The sequence below is a fragment of the Lactuca virosa genome, chromosome 5, assembly GCF_052849685.1.
Source record: "Lactuca virosa cultivar CGN04683 chromosome 5, Lactuca_virosa_CGN04683_v6, whole genome shotgun sequence".
In the NCBI taxonomy this organism is placed as follows: Eukaryota; Viridiplantae; Streptophyta; class Magnoliopsida; order Asterales; family Asteraceae; genus Lactuca; species Lactuca virosa.
The window spans coordinates 283817025-283837927 of NC_136430.1; the positions used below are offsets into that span (position 1 = coordinate 283817025).

Genomic DNA, 20903 nt, shown 5'->3' on the forward strand with positions numbered 1-20903 from the left:
GAGTATACATTGCAAGATTATAGACCTATTCGTAAGGGTCTTTTAAGTTATCACATAAGTTATTTATATGGTGCCTAAAATACTCCTATAGTATTTTAACGTAATGTACTTGGTATGTTTTAAACTTGTTATCGCGTTATGGTATCATAGAATACTCCTATAGTATTCTAAGTCTAATGTACTTCATCTAGTATTCTCTTGACTGGCGTTAGGTAAATTTTAAGACTGTTGCAACACCACATCACTCCCAAACACATGTCGGTCACATCTCGAAAGAATATAGTTGATCAGGCTATATTGATCCTAGTTATGATTACATAACTGTTCAGGTTTCACGACAGTGTTCAACCTTTAAATACTTTAGTTCTGTTCTTCTTATGATACTTGGTCTAGTATGTAAATGTATAAGCAAGTAGGTATATTTTTATAACTTATCGTTATACTCTTAAAATATATCATTATCCAGAGCACTTAAGCCCCATTGTATTTATAGTTGTATATCTTTTATCGGTTGATATACTTAGTTCACTATAAACAATGCTCTGATACCAATCTGTCACACCCCAAAACTGGAACGGCGGAAACGTTCGGGGGTGGAGGACGTCATGTTTAGTATCACAAGATATGCATTATAGTAAGCAAAGTAATGAACAACCATTTCATTAGAAAGAAAGTGTTTACAAGGTGTGTGTTCACAAAACATAGAATACATAAGCAAATAACAAAACAAGACTTGAAGCTACTATGCTCCATCTTCTGAATTCCCAGCACGAGTATCTGTCTACTACGCTCCTGAGAATACAAGTTATTTGAAAGAGTTGATCAGCAATTAAGCTGGTGAGTTCATAAGATTTTAGTGATGTAAGTAAGTTGTAAAATGTTGTTGTAAAATGTAGTTGAAAAATGTAGTTGAAAAATGTAGTAAGTTGTAAGTTCTGTTTAGAAAAGTTCGCCTGTTCCTCTAGAAAATCCTATATTTCCTACTTTAATGAAAGATAAGTAAAAATGACTCTACAATCCTTTCTATGAGTACTAAATGGATACAAGTTATATAAGACTCAGAGTAAACAAACAATCGATTGTGCGCATCTGCCCTAAGGCGGAAAGCACACATCCCATTGTTGGTTTGATCATTGTGGTATATAACCCTGGTGTATTCACTTGTTACTCATGGAGTTAATTGTAATGGTTCCTTTATATTTAATGAAAAGATTCTTTAAGAAAACCCTTATTTCTTATAATAAAATGGTGACCACACTGATTACTTCTATAATCACTTAGTTTATACTGGATATATATGATCTAATATCGGATAGAAAGTTAAATGGGTGAATCTGCCCTAAGCCCACAACCAAACAAGGAACAGGAAGTAAGGCAGAAAGCACACATCCAACTACCTATTGGGTATTAATGATATATAAACATGATGTATAAACTTAGGTATTATAGAGTTAATCACCTAAGGTCCTTTAAGTTTATACTGGTTTAATAAAATGGATTAAACCCTTAACTGGTAAGTTTCTAGTACCCTTACCTGGTACCCTTATGATGACTTAACGTATACTGAGCATATATATATATATATATATATATATATATATATATATATATATATATATATATATATATATATATATATAATCGAATAGAAAATAGACTGGGTGAATTCGTTCCAAGCCCATAACCAAACAAGGAACAGGAAATGAAGCGGAGAGCACACATCCTATTACCTGTCGGATCCTATTGATATATATATATATATATATATATATATATATATATATATATATATATATATATATATATATATATATATATATATATATATATATATATATATATATATATATATCCTTTGATGTATACATTAAGGAATCATAAGGTTAGCATTATGGTCCTCTCTACTAAACGTAACCTTCTACCAAGGCATCTAATGTTATCTATGTTTGTTTCTTGCATGAGTTGTGTAATTTTCCAAGTGAGACTATCATTAACCAAAAATGTAGTTTTTACATTACTGTTTATTATGAGAAGATCACAATGTGAATGAAATGGGGAAATAATAATAGTACTGTAGTATTGTATAATAGTAACTACTGTTGTACTACCTACCTTAAACCAATTGTTATTTAAGGTATAATGTGATATGATTGCACCATACTATCGACTAATAACACGACGATGAAAGACGTCGGAAAGAATGACATTTGGCACCCGTAGACTTGCAAATCCCACTGTAGCTAACAGCAAGGTGTAGGATAGTCAATCCAGTATATTTCTATATCCAAATTCACGCTCTCCCTCTAGGAGATTCTGGCTGCAAATCGAACCATGACAGGTGATGCCATGCCTCGAAACAGTGATTGATATTTATGTTATTGTATACTTGTATATGTTTTGTATGTACTAGTTGTATTGTATGTTCTCTCTGTCTAGTATGTGTGTGTGTTCTGTTTGTTTCTCATCATAGTATGTTCTCTTGTATAATGTATAGTATGTACAAGCTGTATTGTATGTTCTCTCTGTCTAGTATGTATGTATGTTCGGTTTGTTTCTCATCATAGTATGTTTGACTCATGTATGAACTGACTCTTTGTGTGCTTCATTGTACTAGAAATAATGAATAGTATCTTCCTAAACTATACCTATTATAGTTAACTAACGTTTTACTAGAATTGTTATTGAAAAGACTCATTTTACTACTAAGTTATGCTTGTACTTTAAAAACGGAGTTTGATTAAACTATAAAGTAACATAACTTTAAAAGAGTTTTTGAAATGTTTTGATCACTTATAAAAGACATAAGTAACATTTTGAAAGATGTTTATAACAAACAATTACACAATTATCATTGTGTTCAACTTGTATTCCCCCCTTTAAAATCATTTAAAACAGTTAAAAGATTCATTACGGGGTATGAACTCACCTGATGTGGGTGATTCAACGAATACGCGTGTAAGGATGAGAAGTTCCACGAATGAAGTCCCGAGACACAATAAGTCCTAAATGACATATATTGGCATGAATATAGTGTTTATAAGCAACTATATGAAAGGAAACACCTTCCGGGACTAGGAAGCACCTTGACCAAGTGTTGGAATCACATGTAATTCATCAAAGGAGAGTGGAATGGTAATACCATGAGTTTACTACCATGGGTTTACGGCCAAAGGGAGTTTACAGCCGTAAAATCATGGTCAAACATGCATAAGTGTGTGTTTGAAGGCTAGGGAAGCTTGAGGGACTTTTGTTCTACACAAGGATGAGAAAGACCAACTCAATGGAGGCTTTTGATGAGTTTACGGCCCAAAGGAGTTTACAGCCGTAAACTCATGGTCATTATACATTTAAGAGTAGTTTAAGGTCCTATTTCCATCAAGGAAGGGTTCTAGGTCACAAGCTTTGCATCTAGGAGGGTTTATGGCCAAAATGGCACCCTTAAAGGGGTTTACGGCCATGGGAGATGGCTTGGCTGTAAACTCCTTTTGTTCTTGTGTTTTTGATGTTTTCAAGGCTCTAAGCATGATTCCTAACTAGATATCAAGTGTAGGGAAGAGTACTTACGATATAGAGGCTTGAAATGGTTGATTTTGGCCAAGAACACTAGTATGTGTTCTTGGTGTTTCTTGAAGATCTAAGAAAAGATGATTTCTATGGATGAAATCAATGGATGAAGCTAGTTAAGAAGGTGTATCAACTAATCAAATGATAGAATACTTATTTATATGAAGATCTTGGATGAAAAGTTGGATGATACTTGAGAGGATTTGAAGAAAATCGGCCAAGGAAAGAAGGAATGAGAAAAATGGCCAAGTTTTATATATGTAGAGGTGAGTTTACGGCCCCCTTGAGTTTACGGCCGTAAACTCTTGGTAACTTGGCCGTAAACTCCTATTGATGGAGTTTAAGGTTTGCATGATATACTATGGTTCTAGCAGGTACTTCCTAACACTCATTCCTTGAGTGTATTAGGCTTAAAACTCCTTAGAATGACCTTTAACCAGGCTAGAACACATTACCAATGAGTTTGACACTTAGTTGAGTTGACTGACTGAGCTTTCAAAGCAAAAAAATTTCGGGTTGTCACAACAACTTTTGAATCTAACTTCTTCTGAGTCTCTAACAACTGATTGCTTAATTTCTTAGCTTCATTGCTAGCAGAAACAACCAAATTATCAAAATAAGCAACAGTATCATCAAAAGCAACGATTTCAGAATCATATGCACTTAAAGGAATATTGAAAGATTGAAGAATATTACGTACCTTTGTTGTCATTGGAGACTTATCAGCAGACTTTGACACAAAGCACTGGCCCTTGACCTCTTCTTTTGAATCTTCCTCCAGCTTTGCATACATGGCCCCATGCGTAGGATTACGCATTTCCTCATCGTCAGAGCCCGAAGACCAAATTTGATATGTGTCATCATTCTCTTGTTCACCTTGAGCTACCAAAGACAAATTTTTCGCCTTCGTACGCACCTCTTCCAACCTCTCCACATAATATGCCTCATCCTTCACTCTATTCTTTTTCTCATCCTTCTTTCGAAGCATGCAATCATTTGCTAGATGATTGGCTCCATTGCAATAATGACATTCCATACCAGAATCTCCTTTCAGTTTCTTCTCTTTCTTCTCCTCAGCAACCTTTCCATCATTCTTCTCATACTTCTTCTCCACTCCAGCAACTTTATTCACGAAATTACCTTTTCCATCATTCTTCATCTTCGAAACAAACGGTTTCTTAAAAAACTTTTTGACTCTATTGTTTGAATAAGAAGCTACTGCCTCATCATCCGAATTCATGAGAAACCCTTCTTCATCATCAGAATCACCTTTTTCAACTACTTACTTTTCAGACACTTTAGAGACAAGTGCTAATGGACCTCTAAGACTAAGCTTCGACTCTTCTGCAATTTCATTTACTTCACTTTCATGAGTTTTTAGTTGATTGTACAAATCATTTAGAGAAGATGTGTCGAAACTTTGCTGATTTTTCACCATCATACTACCACTCCTCCATTCTTTACGGAGTCCCATAACAAAGGTAAGATTGAATTCCATGGAAGACCTCGTGATTCCATAATGATTGCATTTGTAAATCAGTTCGTTCAGCCTATCATAGTAACTTTCAATCGTTTCACCATCTTTTTGCTTGAAGTCCTTCAATTCAATCAAACATTGCTTAACTGAATTGATTTTGGTCTTCTCGCTACCTTGAAACTTGTCTTTGAGATTAATCCAGATATCTTTTGCAGTTGTACAACTCCTGACATAGTTATACACAACTGGGGGCAATGCACCACGTGACTCCCTTATGCATCGTTTTTCAAGTTTCTTCATTCGATCATTTTGATTTTCCACACTCGTAGTACTAGATGATGATCCAATTGGTTGAAGATTCGTCGGAAGAGTAACATTCCCTGAGATACATGACCAAAGCTCTTCATCGATTCCATTCAAGTAATCTTGCATCTGATCCGCCCATTGATCATAGTATTCTGGAATAAGCATATGAATCTTAGTTGAAGATCCTAGCAGATGAGAGTATGAAGTCATCAAGTTGAGATTGAAGTTCGCCATTCTTGTACGGAAGAAAATTTTTGAGAATTTTGAGAAATCAAAGAGAATTTGAAAGCAAGTTGTTGAATTGATCAGAAATATCAAGTAGAATACTCGATTCAACAAATCAGTTGCAGAATCGAATCACAACTGAAGATCTAGAACGCTTTTTCACGTCAAAGGTGCAGAACTTTTGAAACAGAAATTTGATTTAAAAACCTTTTGAATTAGAGTGAAAATCATATCTCAGATGATGATTCCTGCTCTGATACCAATTGATGAATTGTGGAATCAAGTATGAATCAAATCAGAGTTATACAAATATATATTGAACACGAGATGTAAATATGATCTAGTTTCAGCTCTATTATGCTTTCACTGTTACAGAGAGAAAAATAGACAAGTTTTTCAAAGACACTTATCTAACTCCAAGTAATGTTCCTATTTATAGGAAACGTGAAAGCACACAAAAAATTACAAGGACTAAAACAATACACTTCGTTACAAATGTGCCTTGTAAAATAAACTTATGACTTCGACATATTACAACTGGTCTTCGATCCTTACAATCTCCTTTCAGATTTTTCAACAGGTGGGTTAATGATCATGTTCTGGTGGAGGATGTTAATTCTATAAATGACTCTTTTCATTTCTTTGGTCCTCCTGACAAACTTCTCTCTTGCAAGATTAGACAGTTCAAGAAGGTGATCAAGGAATGGAATGTAAAAAAGAGGGAATTGGATTTTGGTGAGTTGAAAATACATAGACAATTCATTCCCTCGACATCATTGCCGAATCCCGGGCCTGTCTAGTGTGTAACTTAAGAATCAACTCGATTGGAAAGGAAAATTATTAGAACTTGAGCAAAACAGGTGTTTTGACCTCAATCAAAAATCTATGATCAGATGGGCAATTAATGGGGAGGAAAACTATCGTGTTTTCATGGGTTATCAATTACAATTTATCAAATAATCGTCTTAATGGTCTCTCCATTAACGAGGTCTGGATAACGGATCCTGCGGACATAAAAAATGAGGTCTTTCCCTTTTGTAAAGAAAATTTTTTTAGAATCCTTGATGTCTAGATCAAATCTGACTTGTAATTTTTCTCGCTCCCTCTCGGAATCGGATGCGGATTATCTCATCGCCCCTTTCTTACCATATGAAATCAAAGCAGCTGTTTGGGCTTACGGTAATGAGCGAGCACCCGGACTGGATGACTTTTCTTTCAAGATAATTAAATCCTTTTGGGACCCTCTTGAAGCTGATTTCGTTAATATCTTTAATACGTTTCACACTAGAGGTTCTCTTAATTCAGGGTCCAACTCCTCTTTCATTTCTCTGGTACCAAAGATTAAAGATCCGCTCTCTCTGTCGGATTATGTAAGGTCACACCTTATGACCTGATGAGTCAAACACTCTATACGCTGATTGCCACCGCCAGTGCCAACATCAGCATCAACGCCAACGCCTCAAGCCTTATCAGCGTCATCATGTAGTTAGTGATCTAATGTAATCTTTGTATATTAGGTAATTATATGGATATGTAGAGAATAAATGGCAGATCTGATATCTTGGTGATAAGGATCGTTTCTTAGTATAGACTAGATACAATCCCTTGATTGAAGGGATATAGTAGAATATTTTAGTATATATTCAACATTAGAGTGAAACCCTAATGTAATCGTCTTTGTGACCGTCTTTATGACAACCCGTTTTCTTGTTGAAAACAACCCCTTTCTTGGTGAAAGACAACTTTGTGATTATGTCGTGTTCTTTACTTTTTCTGTTTATTGTTTTTCTTAGTTAGTTTGTTCTTGTTTATTATACTTGAAGTGTATCTGATCGATACAAATCTTTAATTTGTATCAGAGTGGGTTTATTGATACACTCAAGTTATCATGTCGACTTACTACAATCCCAAATCCTTTGGTATTAACAAGATTCCTCCTTTCGATGAGCACAACTTCGCCATGTGGAAAACTAAGGCCATGGTTGTTCTTGAAACCATGGACTATAAGATGCTTAAAATTGTTGAAAAAAGGTCCTCACGTTCCTATGTATCAACCTATGGTCAACAATTCCCCCGTTGGTCCTTTAAAGCAAAAACTAGAGACTAGTTATGATGACGATGAAAAAAAACTGATTAGTCTTGATGTGAAAACTAGAGTGGCGATAGGAAACTCTCTTCACTATCACGTGGATCATCTTGTACAGAATTGTGAGTCAGTTCAAGAGATGATGGATACACCGACAGTGGCTTATGAAGGCATTGTGGAAGTTCAAACCACTACCATCAACAACCTTAATCGGAGATACGAGCATTTCTTTGCTCAACAAGGTGAGTCACTAACCCAAACTTTTAACAATTTTAACTATCTAGTAAATAATATGCGTAGGCTGGCAATTGTCAAACATTCTTCTCAGATGGTTCTGAAGTTCCTAGACTCTCTTGGGAAAAGATGGGAACATCACGCTGATGTCCTTAAGAACTGTGAGAAGATCAAGGCCATGGATCTGAACTCCTTGTTTGGAAATCTACAAAATTACGAATAACCAAAGCTCTTCATAAAGAAATCATGGATGAATCGAGCAAGGAAAAGTATGTAGCCTTGGTTTCTCAAAAGGAATCAATGAAGCTCATCAGCGAATTAGATGACTCATATCAGGGTGAAGAGAGTGGTGAAGAAATCACTGATGAACTTTAACCAACGTTGTACTTATTGTCAAACATTATGAAGAAAGAAGATCAAATGGGGTTCAAAGAGCTCCGTTTACGGGAGGTTGTTCAACAAGGAGATCCACTTCAGAGAAGAGAAAATTAGGTAATTGTTTTAACTATGGAAGCCTTGACCATTTTTCCAGGGACTGCAAAGAGAAGAAAGAAGTTTAAAGTCTAGAGAACTATGAAGTGTTGTACAAGAAGATGTTGGCTCACAAGAAGAAGGAGAACATCTCTCTTCCTAAAGCTTTCATTTCAAAACAAAAGGATCGTGAAGAATGGTGGAATAAGAAGATACATCTAAAGATGAGGGGCTGAATGTTATGGGTCTTATAGCTCTTATCAATGATTCCCCATATGTTAATCTCAACATGTGTGATGATGATACCTTTCAAGCTGTCCAAGGGTCTAGTCAAAATCTAGAACATCCTTAGTTCCTTAACAGTGGGTGCTCTAGACACATGGCCGGTCTCAAGTCCCTCTTAATAGATTTTATGGAGAAAGATGGTCCTATTGTGGTTTTTTGCGACAACAATGAAGAAGTTGTCATGGGTGTTGGAACATTTGAGTGCAGGGCGTTCAAGCTGAAGGAGGTGTTTAATGTCAAGGGTCTAAAAAGCAATCTTATCTCCATCAGTCAACATTGTGAAGCTGGTTATAAGGTTCTCTTTGATTTCCAAGAAGGAAAGGTTCTTTACTCTAAGAACAAAATTGTGCTCACTACACTCAAGGACAAAAACATTTATATGTTTTGATTTTATGTGTTTAGACAATGCTACTTTATGTTTTTCACTTTTTGATTTGCTATCTTAAAACTTCTAAACATAAGCTGTTAAAATTATAATTTGCTATGACCTTTTTTCTTCAAAAAAAAATTTTAACTTTTATTTTACCAAAGAAGTATGCGTTGTACATTATACTACTAACATTGCTTATGCATGTTCTTCTCTCTCGATATTGACCTGAAATGATTTGTTCCTTTGGAAAGGATCATCATATCATTCCTTCAGTACATCATCTTCAGAGTAGAGCTAGTTGAAGCTGGCTCTGCATCTTTTCTTCAATGCCAACTGCTCACTCTCTGCCACTAATGCTCATGCTGATTGACATGAAGCATCCTGTTGATGAGGCCAGATTGGAGATAACTGTGCCAAAATGTGTTCTTCTGGGAACATATCTCTTCCTTCTTAGAGAGCCTATCTCGAAATGGGATGAGTTGAAGTTAGGTAACATAGCACATCTAATTTCCCTACATGTTGTCACTGCAACAATACTTCCCCTCTAAAATCCAAAGACCTCTTCAACAAGACGGTGGTCCTTATCACTTCTATCACGAATCACAATGTACTAAACCTTCGAGTTTTGTCTTGGCGACTCTCATAACTCGAAGGTTACAAAGATTGGATCCTTTTAACTTGTTGGTTAAAAAGACTGGTTCATGCTCTTATCTTATTCTTGGTGAACATGAAGCTTGGAATCAATCAGCAATACTTCAACGATTAAAGGCATTTTCTCTTTTTGGTTCTATAAATTGTGTTTTAGTTTAATATATTTGATCTTGTTTGCTCACTCTTTTATAGACAATGTTGAGGGACAGATTTCTCAAAAAATGAAGTTCAATTATGGCACTTCAATTCAAAAGATTTAATGAATCGATTTTTATCTTGTTTCTGAAAAAGCTGCAAAAATATCGCTTTTAGAATATTTCCTTGTTTGACTAACTCTTTTGTTTGTATTCTTATATTATTTATTATTTTGTACTATACCATTTTAAAGAATTTGACCGTGGCAGTTCATGAGCCAAGTATGTAACTATCGACAATTCATTGTCCCTAGAAGCATGTTGTTATATGTGCCTAAATCTCTCTAAGTATCTCATCAGCGAGACCATATGTTGAGATGACATTGAATCACCTCTCACGCTGATTGTTTAGCATCGTCTAAACTTTCTAAGTGAGATTTCCTGGTCCAAATAAAAAATTATAGAAAGATTTGGGTGTTTGTTTTTAGTTAATTGTCTCTTACCTGACTCTCGTCCCTTGAAGCATGTTTGTCATATGCATCAAGTCTCATGTTCTGCTGAAACATCGAGCATAACCCAGTGGCTTACCCTGATTGCACAGTCATCAACATAAGAGATACTTGTCTGGTCCTTAAATGAAAAAGGGTTATTCATGTCCTTGACCTCCTAGTCGGAGGTATGACATGGTACCATTGAACGAATTGACCAAGAAATTCAATGCTCAATATTGTAACTCAACTCTATGATACGAAAGTTAAACCACTTCTTGTTGATGATCTGACATTGTTTATAATTCACGCTGATTCCACCTCCGCATAACTGAAACAATCTATTCTTTCTTTAATTTCTTCTTAATAAAACTTGACGGCTCACTATGATATACCACACACTAATAAAAGTTTGAAACATTGTGTTGATGGTTAGTGTATGTACCATAGACTATCACACGCACCAACCCCTTCTTGTCCTTACATTCTTTTTTAAAGCTTTATGATTTAGCATAACGTACCATATGCTGATGAGAGCTTGAAAAATCTATGTTGATCGTTAAGCTAAAACACCACAGCTTATCACACGCATCACTCCACTCTTGTCCTTTTATTCTAATAAAAGTGATTAATGAGTCAACTTATGAAACCACACGCTGATGAAATCTCACAATACTATGTAAGTGAATGGTAGTTCAAACCTATACTATCAGGAGACGTCACAAACTTACTTGATTACCAACTGCAACTCTAATACGTAGATTGCTCTCGCTGATGATTATTTTCGCTGATGCTATGTTTCACTGGTGTAACTTCCTTATCTCAATGGTAACTTTTGGATGACGATTAAAAGATCAATAAATGTCTTGGGATAAGAAACTTTTACGATGCCGATCTCTTCAATCATTAGTTACGTAGAAGGGAAGAAAATTTTCGGATAAATTGGGAAAATTCTCTCCTATGTCACTTTCACAAGTCATTCAAGCAATTGGTTTTCTCTCTCGAAAATGGCTCTCTCAACCATTGTCTTCCTCAAGCTCTCATCATGTCAAAGCCTCTGTACGAGTTTTCCCCTAACGCCAATGTTGTCAAAGGCCCCCATGTCCCTGATTCTTCCATTTTCGTTCCAGTAAACATTGTGCCATTCTCTTATGTCATCCCAAAACAGTTCGTGAACTCAGGAATTGACGACTTCGTCAACTATGTCAAGAGTTGTTGTCTTCAATATGGCTTTTGTGACTTCACAGAGCCATTTTATCCTTAACAAGTATGTAAGTTCTACCATTCCTGTTGTGTTGATTCTAGTGCTCAAACCATTACTGGAACCATTAGAGATGGTCAATCTAGGGTTACTATTGATGTGGAATCTTTTAGAACTGCTCTTCGTCTTCCTCGATTTGAAAACGATTCTGAAACTCCTTCGATTTGAAAACGATTCTGAAACTCGATTTGAAAACGATTCTGAAACGATTCTGAAAACGATTAGGGTATAACTTTTCTCTTCAGGGTACCTCTCATGATCCATACAAGTACACTCTTCGTCAGTGTTTTGGTGTAGGGTGGAAGTACATATCAGGGGTAATTGGTAAATGTATTGGACACAAGATTGGGAGCTTGGATCAATTGAATCTTTTTTAGCAAAGAATTTTGTATTCCATTGTGTGCAACAAAAGACTGGATTTTGATCAACTCTTTCTTGATCAAGTGATTGATTGTATCACTAGGAACAAGAAGCCAGTGTATGTTCCCTATCCTTATTGGAATGGACTAATTTTGGCTCGTGATGAAGGTTATATTAATAATCATGTAATCATCATTCCAATTCCTTCCCTCTCCTCAAATATCATCAACGCTGCTCCTTCTGATGATGATTTGCATATTACTAAGAGGATGGAATAATGGATTACAAACCATAGGTTTTTGAATCCTCTGACTCTGAATAAGAGGATGATAGGGATGCTGATGAAGAAGGAGTTGATGATGAAGAAGACACTAAAGATGAAGAGGATGAACTTGTCACTGATAAAGGTGAAGCTTCTATTCAGGGAATGAATTCTCCTCCAAGATTGAACAAGCACATTCAATTCTCCTCTAATTCTTCATCCACTCCCTCTATAGATGATATTGTACAACGTGGATCAACCCCACCTCAAGTGGAAACTACTAATCCACTGATCTAAGATGTGATTTCTCCAAGATTAGTGTCTCCTTCTCATCAAGCTGAACATATTCCTCCTATGCCAACACCGCTTCAGACTGCTTTTTATCAAGGGGAATCCAAGTCCAATTTTCAAACTATTGTGCTCTATCAACTCTCTCTATTGGTACATATAACTCAATCGCTAGGAGAAAGACTGACTAGAGTAGAAAAGGATGTGGTAGATATGAAACACATTATGACCTTGGGTGATGATGATGATGATATGGTTATTAATGACACTCCACCAAATTCTCCAGGTGATAATCCTCCTCCACCTCTACCTCTATCATCAAATCCACCTCCACCTCCTCCTCCATCATCTCATCCTCCTCCTCGCACTCCTTCTCCACTACCTAGCTCTCCTCCCCAAACTGATGATGCCAAAAAAGGGAGAGAATGGTCAATAAAGAAATTATCAGCAAATGGTGGTGATTGCATCAACTCCATATGAGCCTAAAATGTTTAAATCAGGAAGGGTTGAAGTTGATAATCAAAAGGCAAGCGTTGTAGCTGAAGAAAGCAACATCTCAGACGTTGATGCAACAAAAGATGACCAGCCTATCCCAGATGCCGGTGAACAATCTGAGACTAATGATTATCAAGGGTTTCTTGATACGGGATTTTTGGCACAAACTACTGTTCCTGGTGTTCTTTTGAGTGTCATCTAACCTAATTCATATTCTGAGGGGGAGATTCCTCAAGGAACTAACAGGGACATAGAGTATAATCATGATCAACTCAATCCTCGAAAATGGAAAACTTCCTTCTCAGGGGGAGCTAATGACACTAGAGCTGGAAATTCTTTTGCAGTTGGTGATCCTTCAACCCCTCCTCCTTCCAAGAAAAGCAAGCTCACTGTTAATCTGAATGACTTAGCTAAAGAATGGGATATAACTGTTAAGGAAGTTAAAGAAATTATGATAGCGAATAATGTCACCATTCGACCTTGAAAAGAAGAACGTCGGTCCATTAAACTTGCTCAGGCTATCGCTTCTGTTGATGAAAGTTTTGATGTTCAAAGCACTAATGTTAAAAAGAAGAATATTCAGCTACTCAACAATAATGTGGACAAACAACACATGATTTCATAACTGAATGCCAGGATCAACAGAAAGAAGTTTGGAGATGTTCTGGATGGTAGATCAAAGTCTGATCCCATCATCAGCGTAAGGTTCACTAAACCAAACAATGAGTCATTGAAGCTTCACTTGGTCAGGAAGAAAATTGAGCATGAATACATTGAGGTTATACTTGCTTGTAAGCTAGTCAAATTTGGCTACAACGAGTGAATAGAAACTCAGGATATTATTGAGAAACATAAAGGTATTCATGCTCAAGAAGTAAAATTAGCAATTCAACAGGTTCTTAACAAGGTCAAGAAGCTGAATCTTGTACGATCAGCTGGTCCATCTAGACCATCAACTTCAGGAAGAACAGGCGCTCCCAGAAGGTCCAAGTACCAAGTTTCTTTTTCTATATGGAACTCGCTATAGCAACAATGAACTACCCGTGGGTGTTGAACCAGTTCAAAATATGTTCATTAAAGAACTAGAACATGGTATTTTCTATCTTAATAGTCAAAAAAATATGTGCTTCAATGCACTCATGATCTTCCCGCTGCACCCACTGAGAATTTATTTCATCTTCGCATGGAAGGACTTCGTCATATAGAACTTGAAATAGGATACTATGTGCTGATTTCTCTTGAGCTTAGCAAAAGATTGGAAGAACTTCAAATTGATGAATTTGGGTGGGTAAAGCCTGAAATTTTGAAAGAAGCTAATAAATTCTATAATGGTTCTTTTGATGACTCCTATAGGGAAGATTATTTTTGACATCATCAGATAGGGGATATTTTAAGGTCACACCTTATGATCTGATGATTCAAACACTTTAAATGATGACTGTCAGTGCCAGCGCCAACGTTAGCATCAGCGCCAACGCCTCAAGCCTTATCAGCGTCAGCGTGTAGTTAGTGATCTAATTTAATCTTTGAATATTAGATGATGATACATATATGTATATAATAGATAGCATATCTGATATATTAGTGATAAGGATCAGTTCTTAATATAGATTAGATATAATCCCTAGATTGAAGGGATATACTAGTATAGTTTAGCATATAGTCAACATTAGAGTAAAACCCTAATGTAATTGTCTTGGTGACAATCTTTATGACAACCCGTTTTCTTGGTGAAAACAACTCCTTTCTTAGTGAAAGATAACTTTGTGATTATTTCGTGTTCTTTACTTTTTATGTTCTTTGTTTTGCTTAGTCAGTTTGTTCTTGTTTATTTTACTTGAAGTGTTTATGATCGATATAAACCTTTAGATTATCGTCTGATTAACCTAATCGGGTGAATTTACAAGGTGATTGCTAAGGTCCTCGCCAATCGCCTTAGAACTGTTATTGGCTCGGTTATGGGAGAGGTCCAGTCTGCATTCATTGCTTGACGCAACATTTTAAACGGGCCCCTTATGATCAACGAGATCATCTCTGTTGGATTACTGTCTAAGTCTATAACTATATTTGGTATGTACTTGACCCGATTGGCATGATCCATTTGGGTTGCATGGCATCATGCATTTGGATAGACTAAAATGAGAGAAATAACACTTAAGGTTTATTAATATATTATAAGTTCTAATATATTAATAAGATTATTTAATTAGTATTGATCAAGAATTAATTTGGAATTAATTGAGTGATCAAAAGGATACTAATTAAATATATAGGTTGATTGTGTAAATCATCCATACTTGTATAGTGGGCTAATGCTCCATGGATTATCAAGTTGGGCTAAAACCCATAGGATGCTCCATGGTGTTTTTGTACCCATGGATCATGGAAATGAAAGGCCATGACAATTAGGGTTTACATGGTGTAACCTTAATTGTGACACACTATATAAGCATCTTATTCTTCCAAAAATCGGCAACTATAAAGGAATGGTGAGGGCTAGCCGATTTCATGAAGTGTCTCATTTCTCTCAAGTTATTCTAAGTGTATTTGGTGTTGTGTGAACTATTTGAGGTGTCAGACTTGGGGCACTAGGCTCTTAAGCTCCATGGAATCAAGCTACATCAAAAGGTATGTCTTCTAACTTATATTATTCCATATGAATCAATGTTTTGTATGCTAGTTAGGATAATACCTTGGAATATTCATATTTGCATGTATAATAGAGAAAATATAGATCCAAGGTATTTAGGGTTGCATGTACACTTAGGAGTGTTAGAATGCTCAAAACCCAACAGTGGTATCAAAGCCTAGGCTTGTTTTCTTGTTATACTTGCAAAATTGGATGAAAAATCGAAGTTTGTTGCTGTCTGCTCAGCAGACTCGCCGAGTCCATGAAGGGACTCGACGAGTCCAAGGCTAAACTCATCCAACTTGCCGAGTTGGTTCATGCACTCGACGAGTTGGACCCCCAGACAACATATCTTCGACTGTTTTGGCTGGAATTGGACTAGGAACATTACCCTAAGCTGTTTTTCAACTTATAAATCGGTTTTTGATGTGGTAATGTTCATGCTAATCCAATTTCAAAGATAATTGTCAATAGATTCATGTTTTGTATTAGTTTAATGGTTAGGCTAATTACATGAAAAAGTTTAATTGAATTATCTTGTTCTTATAAGTTGCTTAGATTAATACAAAAGTTATGTGAAATTGTTGTTTTCAATCCAAATTAATCTAAGAGTTGGTTCTAAAATGTGTTTTTGTAACTTGTCCTCAAGTTATATGAAAAGTCACATTTAAGATTCATAAAACTCATAAATATTTCCATAGGTTATGAATAAAGAAAAGTCATATTCTTTTAATAGTTTAAAGTCTTCCATAACTTGTCCTCAAGTTATGGAACTTGAAGAGTTTTTTGAATTAAAACTACTTTAAACACATAAGTTATGGAATTGAATAGTTTTGAATAGTTTCAAAACTTTCCCTCAAGTTTTGGAATTTGTAAAGTTTTCCCTTATGAATAATTTAATTCCAAGTTAAGCCCTTAGAATTTTAAAAGTTAAAATTCAACCCTTATACTTTATAGTATTAAAAGTTAATAATATATATATATATATATATATATATATATATATATATATATATATATATATATATATATATATGTATAAGAGCAAGTCAGTCTTACCGTTAGTAGGCCTCATTCACGAAGTCGGTCTATAAGGGGGGTATAAGGTTACTTCCTATAAAATGGCAGTTTAATGGGTGTTCACTCTCACCCACCGCTTCCTTGACTGGTGGAGGGTCGTTAGCCAAACGGGTAGGACAAGGACTAGAATTCTCCTTTCATTAAAAGTATTAATGATAAATACTAAGTAACTAAACTTTTATAAATTCCCAATCTTAGTTACTTAGGAAAATGTGAATTTGGTGCTAATCCATGAAATTACACTTTGCACTTTGCTCAAGTCGTTAGTGGAGCGCGTGTGGGTAACCGGCACACTAACCTGGATATAACAAGGTAGGCAAAGGGTAACTTAATGTTTATCATAGTATCGGTGGAGCGCGTATGGTTAACCGGCACATCGATTGAGGGGTAAATATTAAGGGTACCAAGTATATTTGCATGGTTATTTACACCTTGTTTTGTGATCCTCAGCATCCCAGTCACAAATTTTGAAAGGGAACAATCGAGATTGAAACATGCCATTGAACAGTTCAATGAATCTCAAAAGATCTAGGAGTTTCAAATCCAAGTAAAACCTAACTAAATTATTTCGTTTTCATGGTGGAATTGGTGAATCGTCATCGCCTACCTTCAAATATTTTATAGCTTGGATTACGACATCCCTCTTCCAAGTTATAAAAGTATTGTGTTAGGTCCTAGCCTTAATATTTCATATTGGGTGTTATATTAAGGACTTTAGATCAACTATCTTGAATATCTCCCAAAAGATGTCTAGTTCAGACATCTATGATCTTCCCAAATCTCTTGGAACTTTACTTCCTCCACCTCCTCCAATTATTCTCCCTAACCCACAAGTTCAAGGTCACTCAAGCCCTATTGGCAAGCAAGGTCTATGTTTGATCGCATCTTGGAGATGAAGTCACATATTGACAAGCCGGGAGAGTTGGGTGTCAAAGTCTTATGAAAGTTGGATGTTCAATCACTTTCTAAGTCACATAGTGAGTTCCTTTGGGACTACTATGAAACAGACTATGACATGACCCTTAATGATCTTATCTATTTGCTTGGTGCTGCTGAATCAATAATGATTTGAGGACTAGTAAAGCAAATTTGATTAGGAGATCGACTTCCCAATGGACATTGACAATGGTAACATTGGATATCTAGAAAAGGCTTTCTCTTCCCAATGGAAAGGGATCGGCCACAGTCAATTCGGTTGACCAAATGGTAAAGAGAAAGGCCAAGTCTGCGATAGTCCCATGTACCATTCCCAAAGAGTCCATATGTTTCTCTTGCCAAAGGAAGGGGCATTGATTGCGAAGCTGCCTATTTACCTGAAAGATCATAAGGTTGATCAAGATAAGAAGTTTGACTCTACTTCAGGTAAAGTCCACTATCTAACTCTGTTAAGTTTCTACTCTGAGATTCTGATTACATGATGTGACTGGGTCACATGTTGATGTTTTAAGAATCAAAGAAAAGTGAAGAAACTTAAAGGAAGTATATGCTGATTTTGATCGCAAAGATGGATTACGATCGTATAGTTCGGTGATCAGAATTTTGAGTTGTTGCTTAGGAGTTATGATGTGACATCCCCATTTTCACGGCCAGAAAAGACCGATTTTGTTTATGTTTTATAAAAATCAGAGTACCTCTTTTAATAAAAATGTTGCGGAATTTGTTCCCAGTAAAACATGATAAATACGTTATCAAGGCATTTCCGAAGAAAAGTATTTTTTATTCATTTTAAAACATTTGGGATGTCATCGTCAATACAGAAACATAAGCATAAACAGAACTTACATTCATTATCACTAGTGATTTATATCTCCTTAATCTCTCAGTGTAATGTGACTTCATATCAACACCTGTGATGTAATTAAACTGAGTGGGTCAGGTTGGGAAACCTGGTGAGTACATAGGGTTTTTAACCCACAATAATATAATTATTAAGTTTAAACATCAAACAATCAACCCATTTACCCATCCCCATTATCTTCTTTACTGTTAAGGATCTACCCTAAGAATTCGTTATTCCTCGTTCATTCATTCCTAAGGATCATCCTAAGGAATGGGCACGAAATCCATCGTTGCCAGGGTTTTCTCTACAGGCACTAAGTCGCATAGTCGCCAGGGTTTAGGCACTAAGTCTCATAGTAATTATACACCATCCCCATTATCCATCCCCATTATCTTCATTCTCTTAAGGATCTACCCTAAGAATCAGCTATTTCTCGTTCATTTATTCCTAAGGATTATCCTAAGGAATAGGCACGAAATCCATCGTTGCCATGGTTTACTCAACAGGCACTAAATCCATAGTTGCCAAGGTTTGCTCATCAGGCACTAAATCCATAGCTGCCAGGGTTATCTCGTTTATCGACAGTATCGTTTCCGAGAATCCACTCGCAATACATGTCAATGGGTTTTTATCTCGTTTATCGACAGTATCGTTTCCGAGAATCCACTCGCAATACATGTCAATGGGTTTTTAGAGTACAGCTGGTGAATACACATTTCAAATAACACCTACAGGTTGCGAGCCTGCTAGTGTTCCACTGGACTGTCTAGAATAGTTTGTGGTTGTCATCCATACTCTGCTAGATGACGGGGCCAACACTTGGGTAAAAGGCTTCTCTCATGGTTCACCTCTCACCCTTATCTCATGGTCTATATCAGCTCTCATCATTTTTTTTGTCACACAACAACTATTTCATCTACCCATGTTTTACCCAACACATTTTGTAGATACAAAATACATATACAGTTTAAATCATTTAAAACATGTATAAAAAATCTTTCGCACAAATGGCAAGTATACAGACAATATGAACACATAGCATGTAATTTATATTAAATACTTCATATCTATGTGTAAGATGAAAGTAACTATGCACTCACCCGGTAAGGTGGTGAGTCGGCACTCGGACAGTACTTCGTTACTCTTAAAACAATTATCCCTAGACGAAACCTAGTATCATTACCACTAGAGTTTAGTCTAACGTTTGACGAGACTAATTAATAGTCTAGCTATTATTACTATTATATAAGCGTTAAAAAATACTTATATAACCCATAATAATAGCCCAAATACTCCTTATAAGGTCCTAATAACATTATTATATAGAAACATAAGTTATACTAAAGATAGGGTAGGCATAGCTCACTTACAGCGGGTTTTCTCGAAAACCGGGCTCTGCCGGAGCAGAGTTTCTGAGCCGAGGGCTCTTCTTTTCGAATCCGTCAGGCACTCCGGGGCTTCCGCCTCGTGCTAGGGAGTTACCCTAGGCTTTGGGGGGTTAGGGAGGCTTAGAGAGAGGTTCTAGAGAGAGAAAGAAGGGTTTGAAGGTGTGAGGAAATGACATGACCCGGAACTTCTATTTATAGGATGAAATCCTGATGGACTCGCCGAGTCGGTTCACTGACTCGCTGAGTCGGTGCCACTTGTCAGCTTTCTGGTGGCAAAACGTGTGTGGCCTACATTGTGCCACGTCACCCCTTTTGCAGCAGCACCCTGCCGACTTCTAAACCCCGTAAATTTCGCATACGAGCTCCGTTTTCGATGTTATTTTTTTCCACGCGTAGGTAAAAACAATATCTACAACTTTCATTTAGACTCCGTCGGCTAATTCTCAACCGATCTTAAATTTAACAGTAGGAGGAGATTATACTGTTAAATGTCTGCGTAAAATTCATAACTTCTACATACGGACTCCATTTTCATCTGTCTTTTTATCGTTGACTTCCTATTAATTAAATCTTCAACTCTCATTTAGGTCGCGTAGGCCAAAAACAGCTCGAACTAAAATTCGAGTTTCGGGTCGTGCACTGATAGGTCAAATCTTAGAAAATTCATAACTTCCTCATACGAAGTCAGATTTAGGCGTTCTTTTTTTGTATGTTATCGGTTTAACGTATACTACAACTTTTGTTTAGATTACTAAGGCTAAAAAGTCCTCTATCGTAAATTCACTATTTACGTCTCCTGGTACCGTGCCGGTTTTGCCGTAAAACTTCGACGAGCCATAACTTCTTCGTTATAACTCGGATTTCGGCGTTCTTTATATGTACGGAACCCTTGTAACATATACTACAACTTGGTTAAGATTAACCCCTCTAAATAATCTTTCATTAAAAACTCATTTTTTTGACGCTCATTGTCTCTTAATTGACTAGCCCGGATCTGCGGGCGTTACATATGATATATTGCTTAGGAATAGATAACAACAAATTTTTCATATGTTTTTTCACTGTAAGG

At 36.2% G+C, this 20903-nt stretch overlaps 1 protein-coding gene across 1 annotated transcript; it reads left to right on the forward strand.

Annotated features, from left to right (window-relative positions):
- Nucleotides 1-7629: 7629 nt before the first annotated feature.
- On the forward strand, nucleotides 7630-8115 carry LOC145112843 (uncharacterized). Its single transcript, XM_079048969.1, has one exon. It carries the CDS (start codon nucleotides 7630-7632, stop codon nucleotides 8113-8115), a length of 486 nt encoding a protein of 161 aa, XP_078905095.1.
- Nucleotides 8116-20903: the final 12788 nt, after the last annotated feature.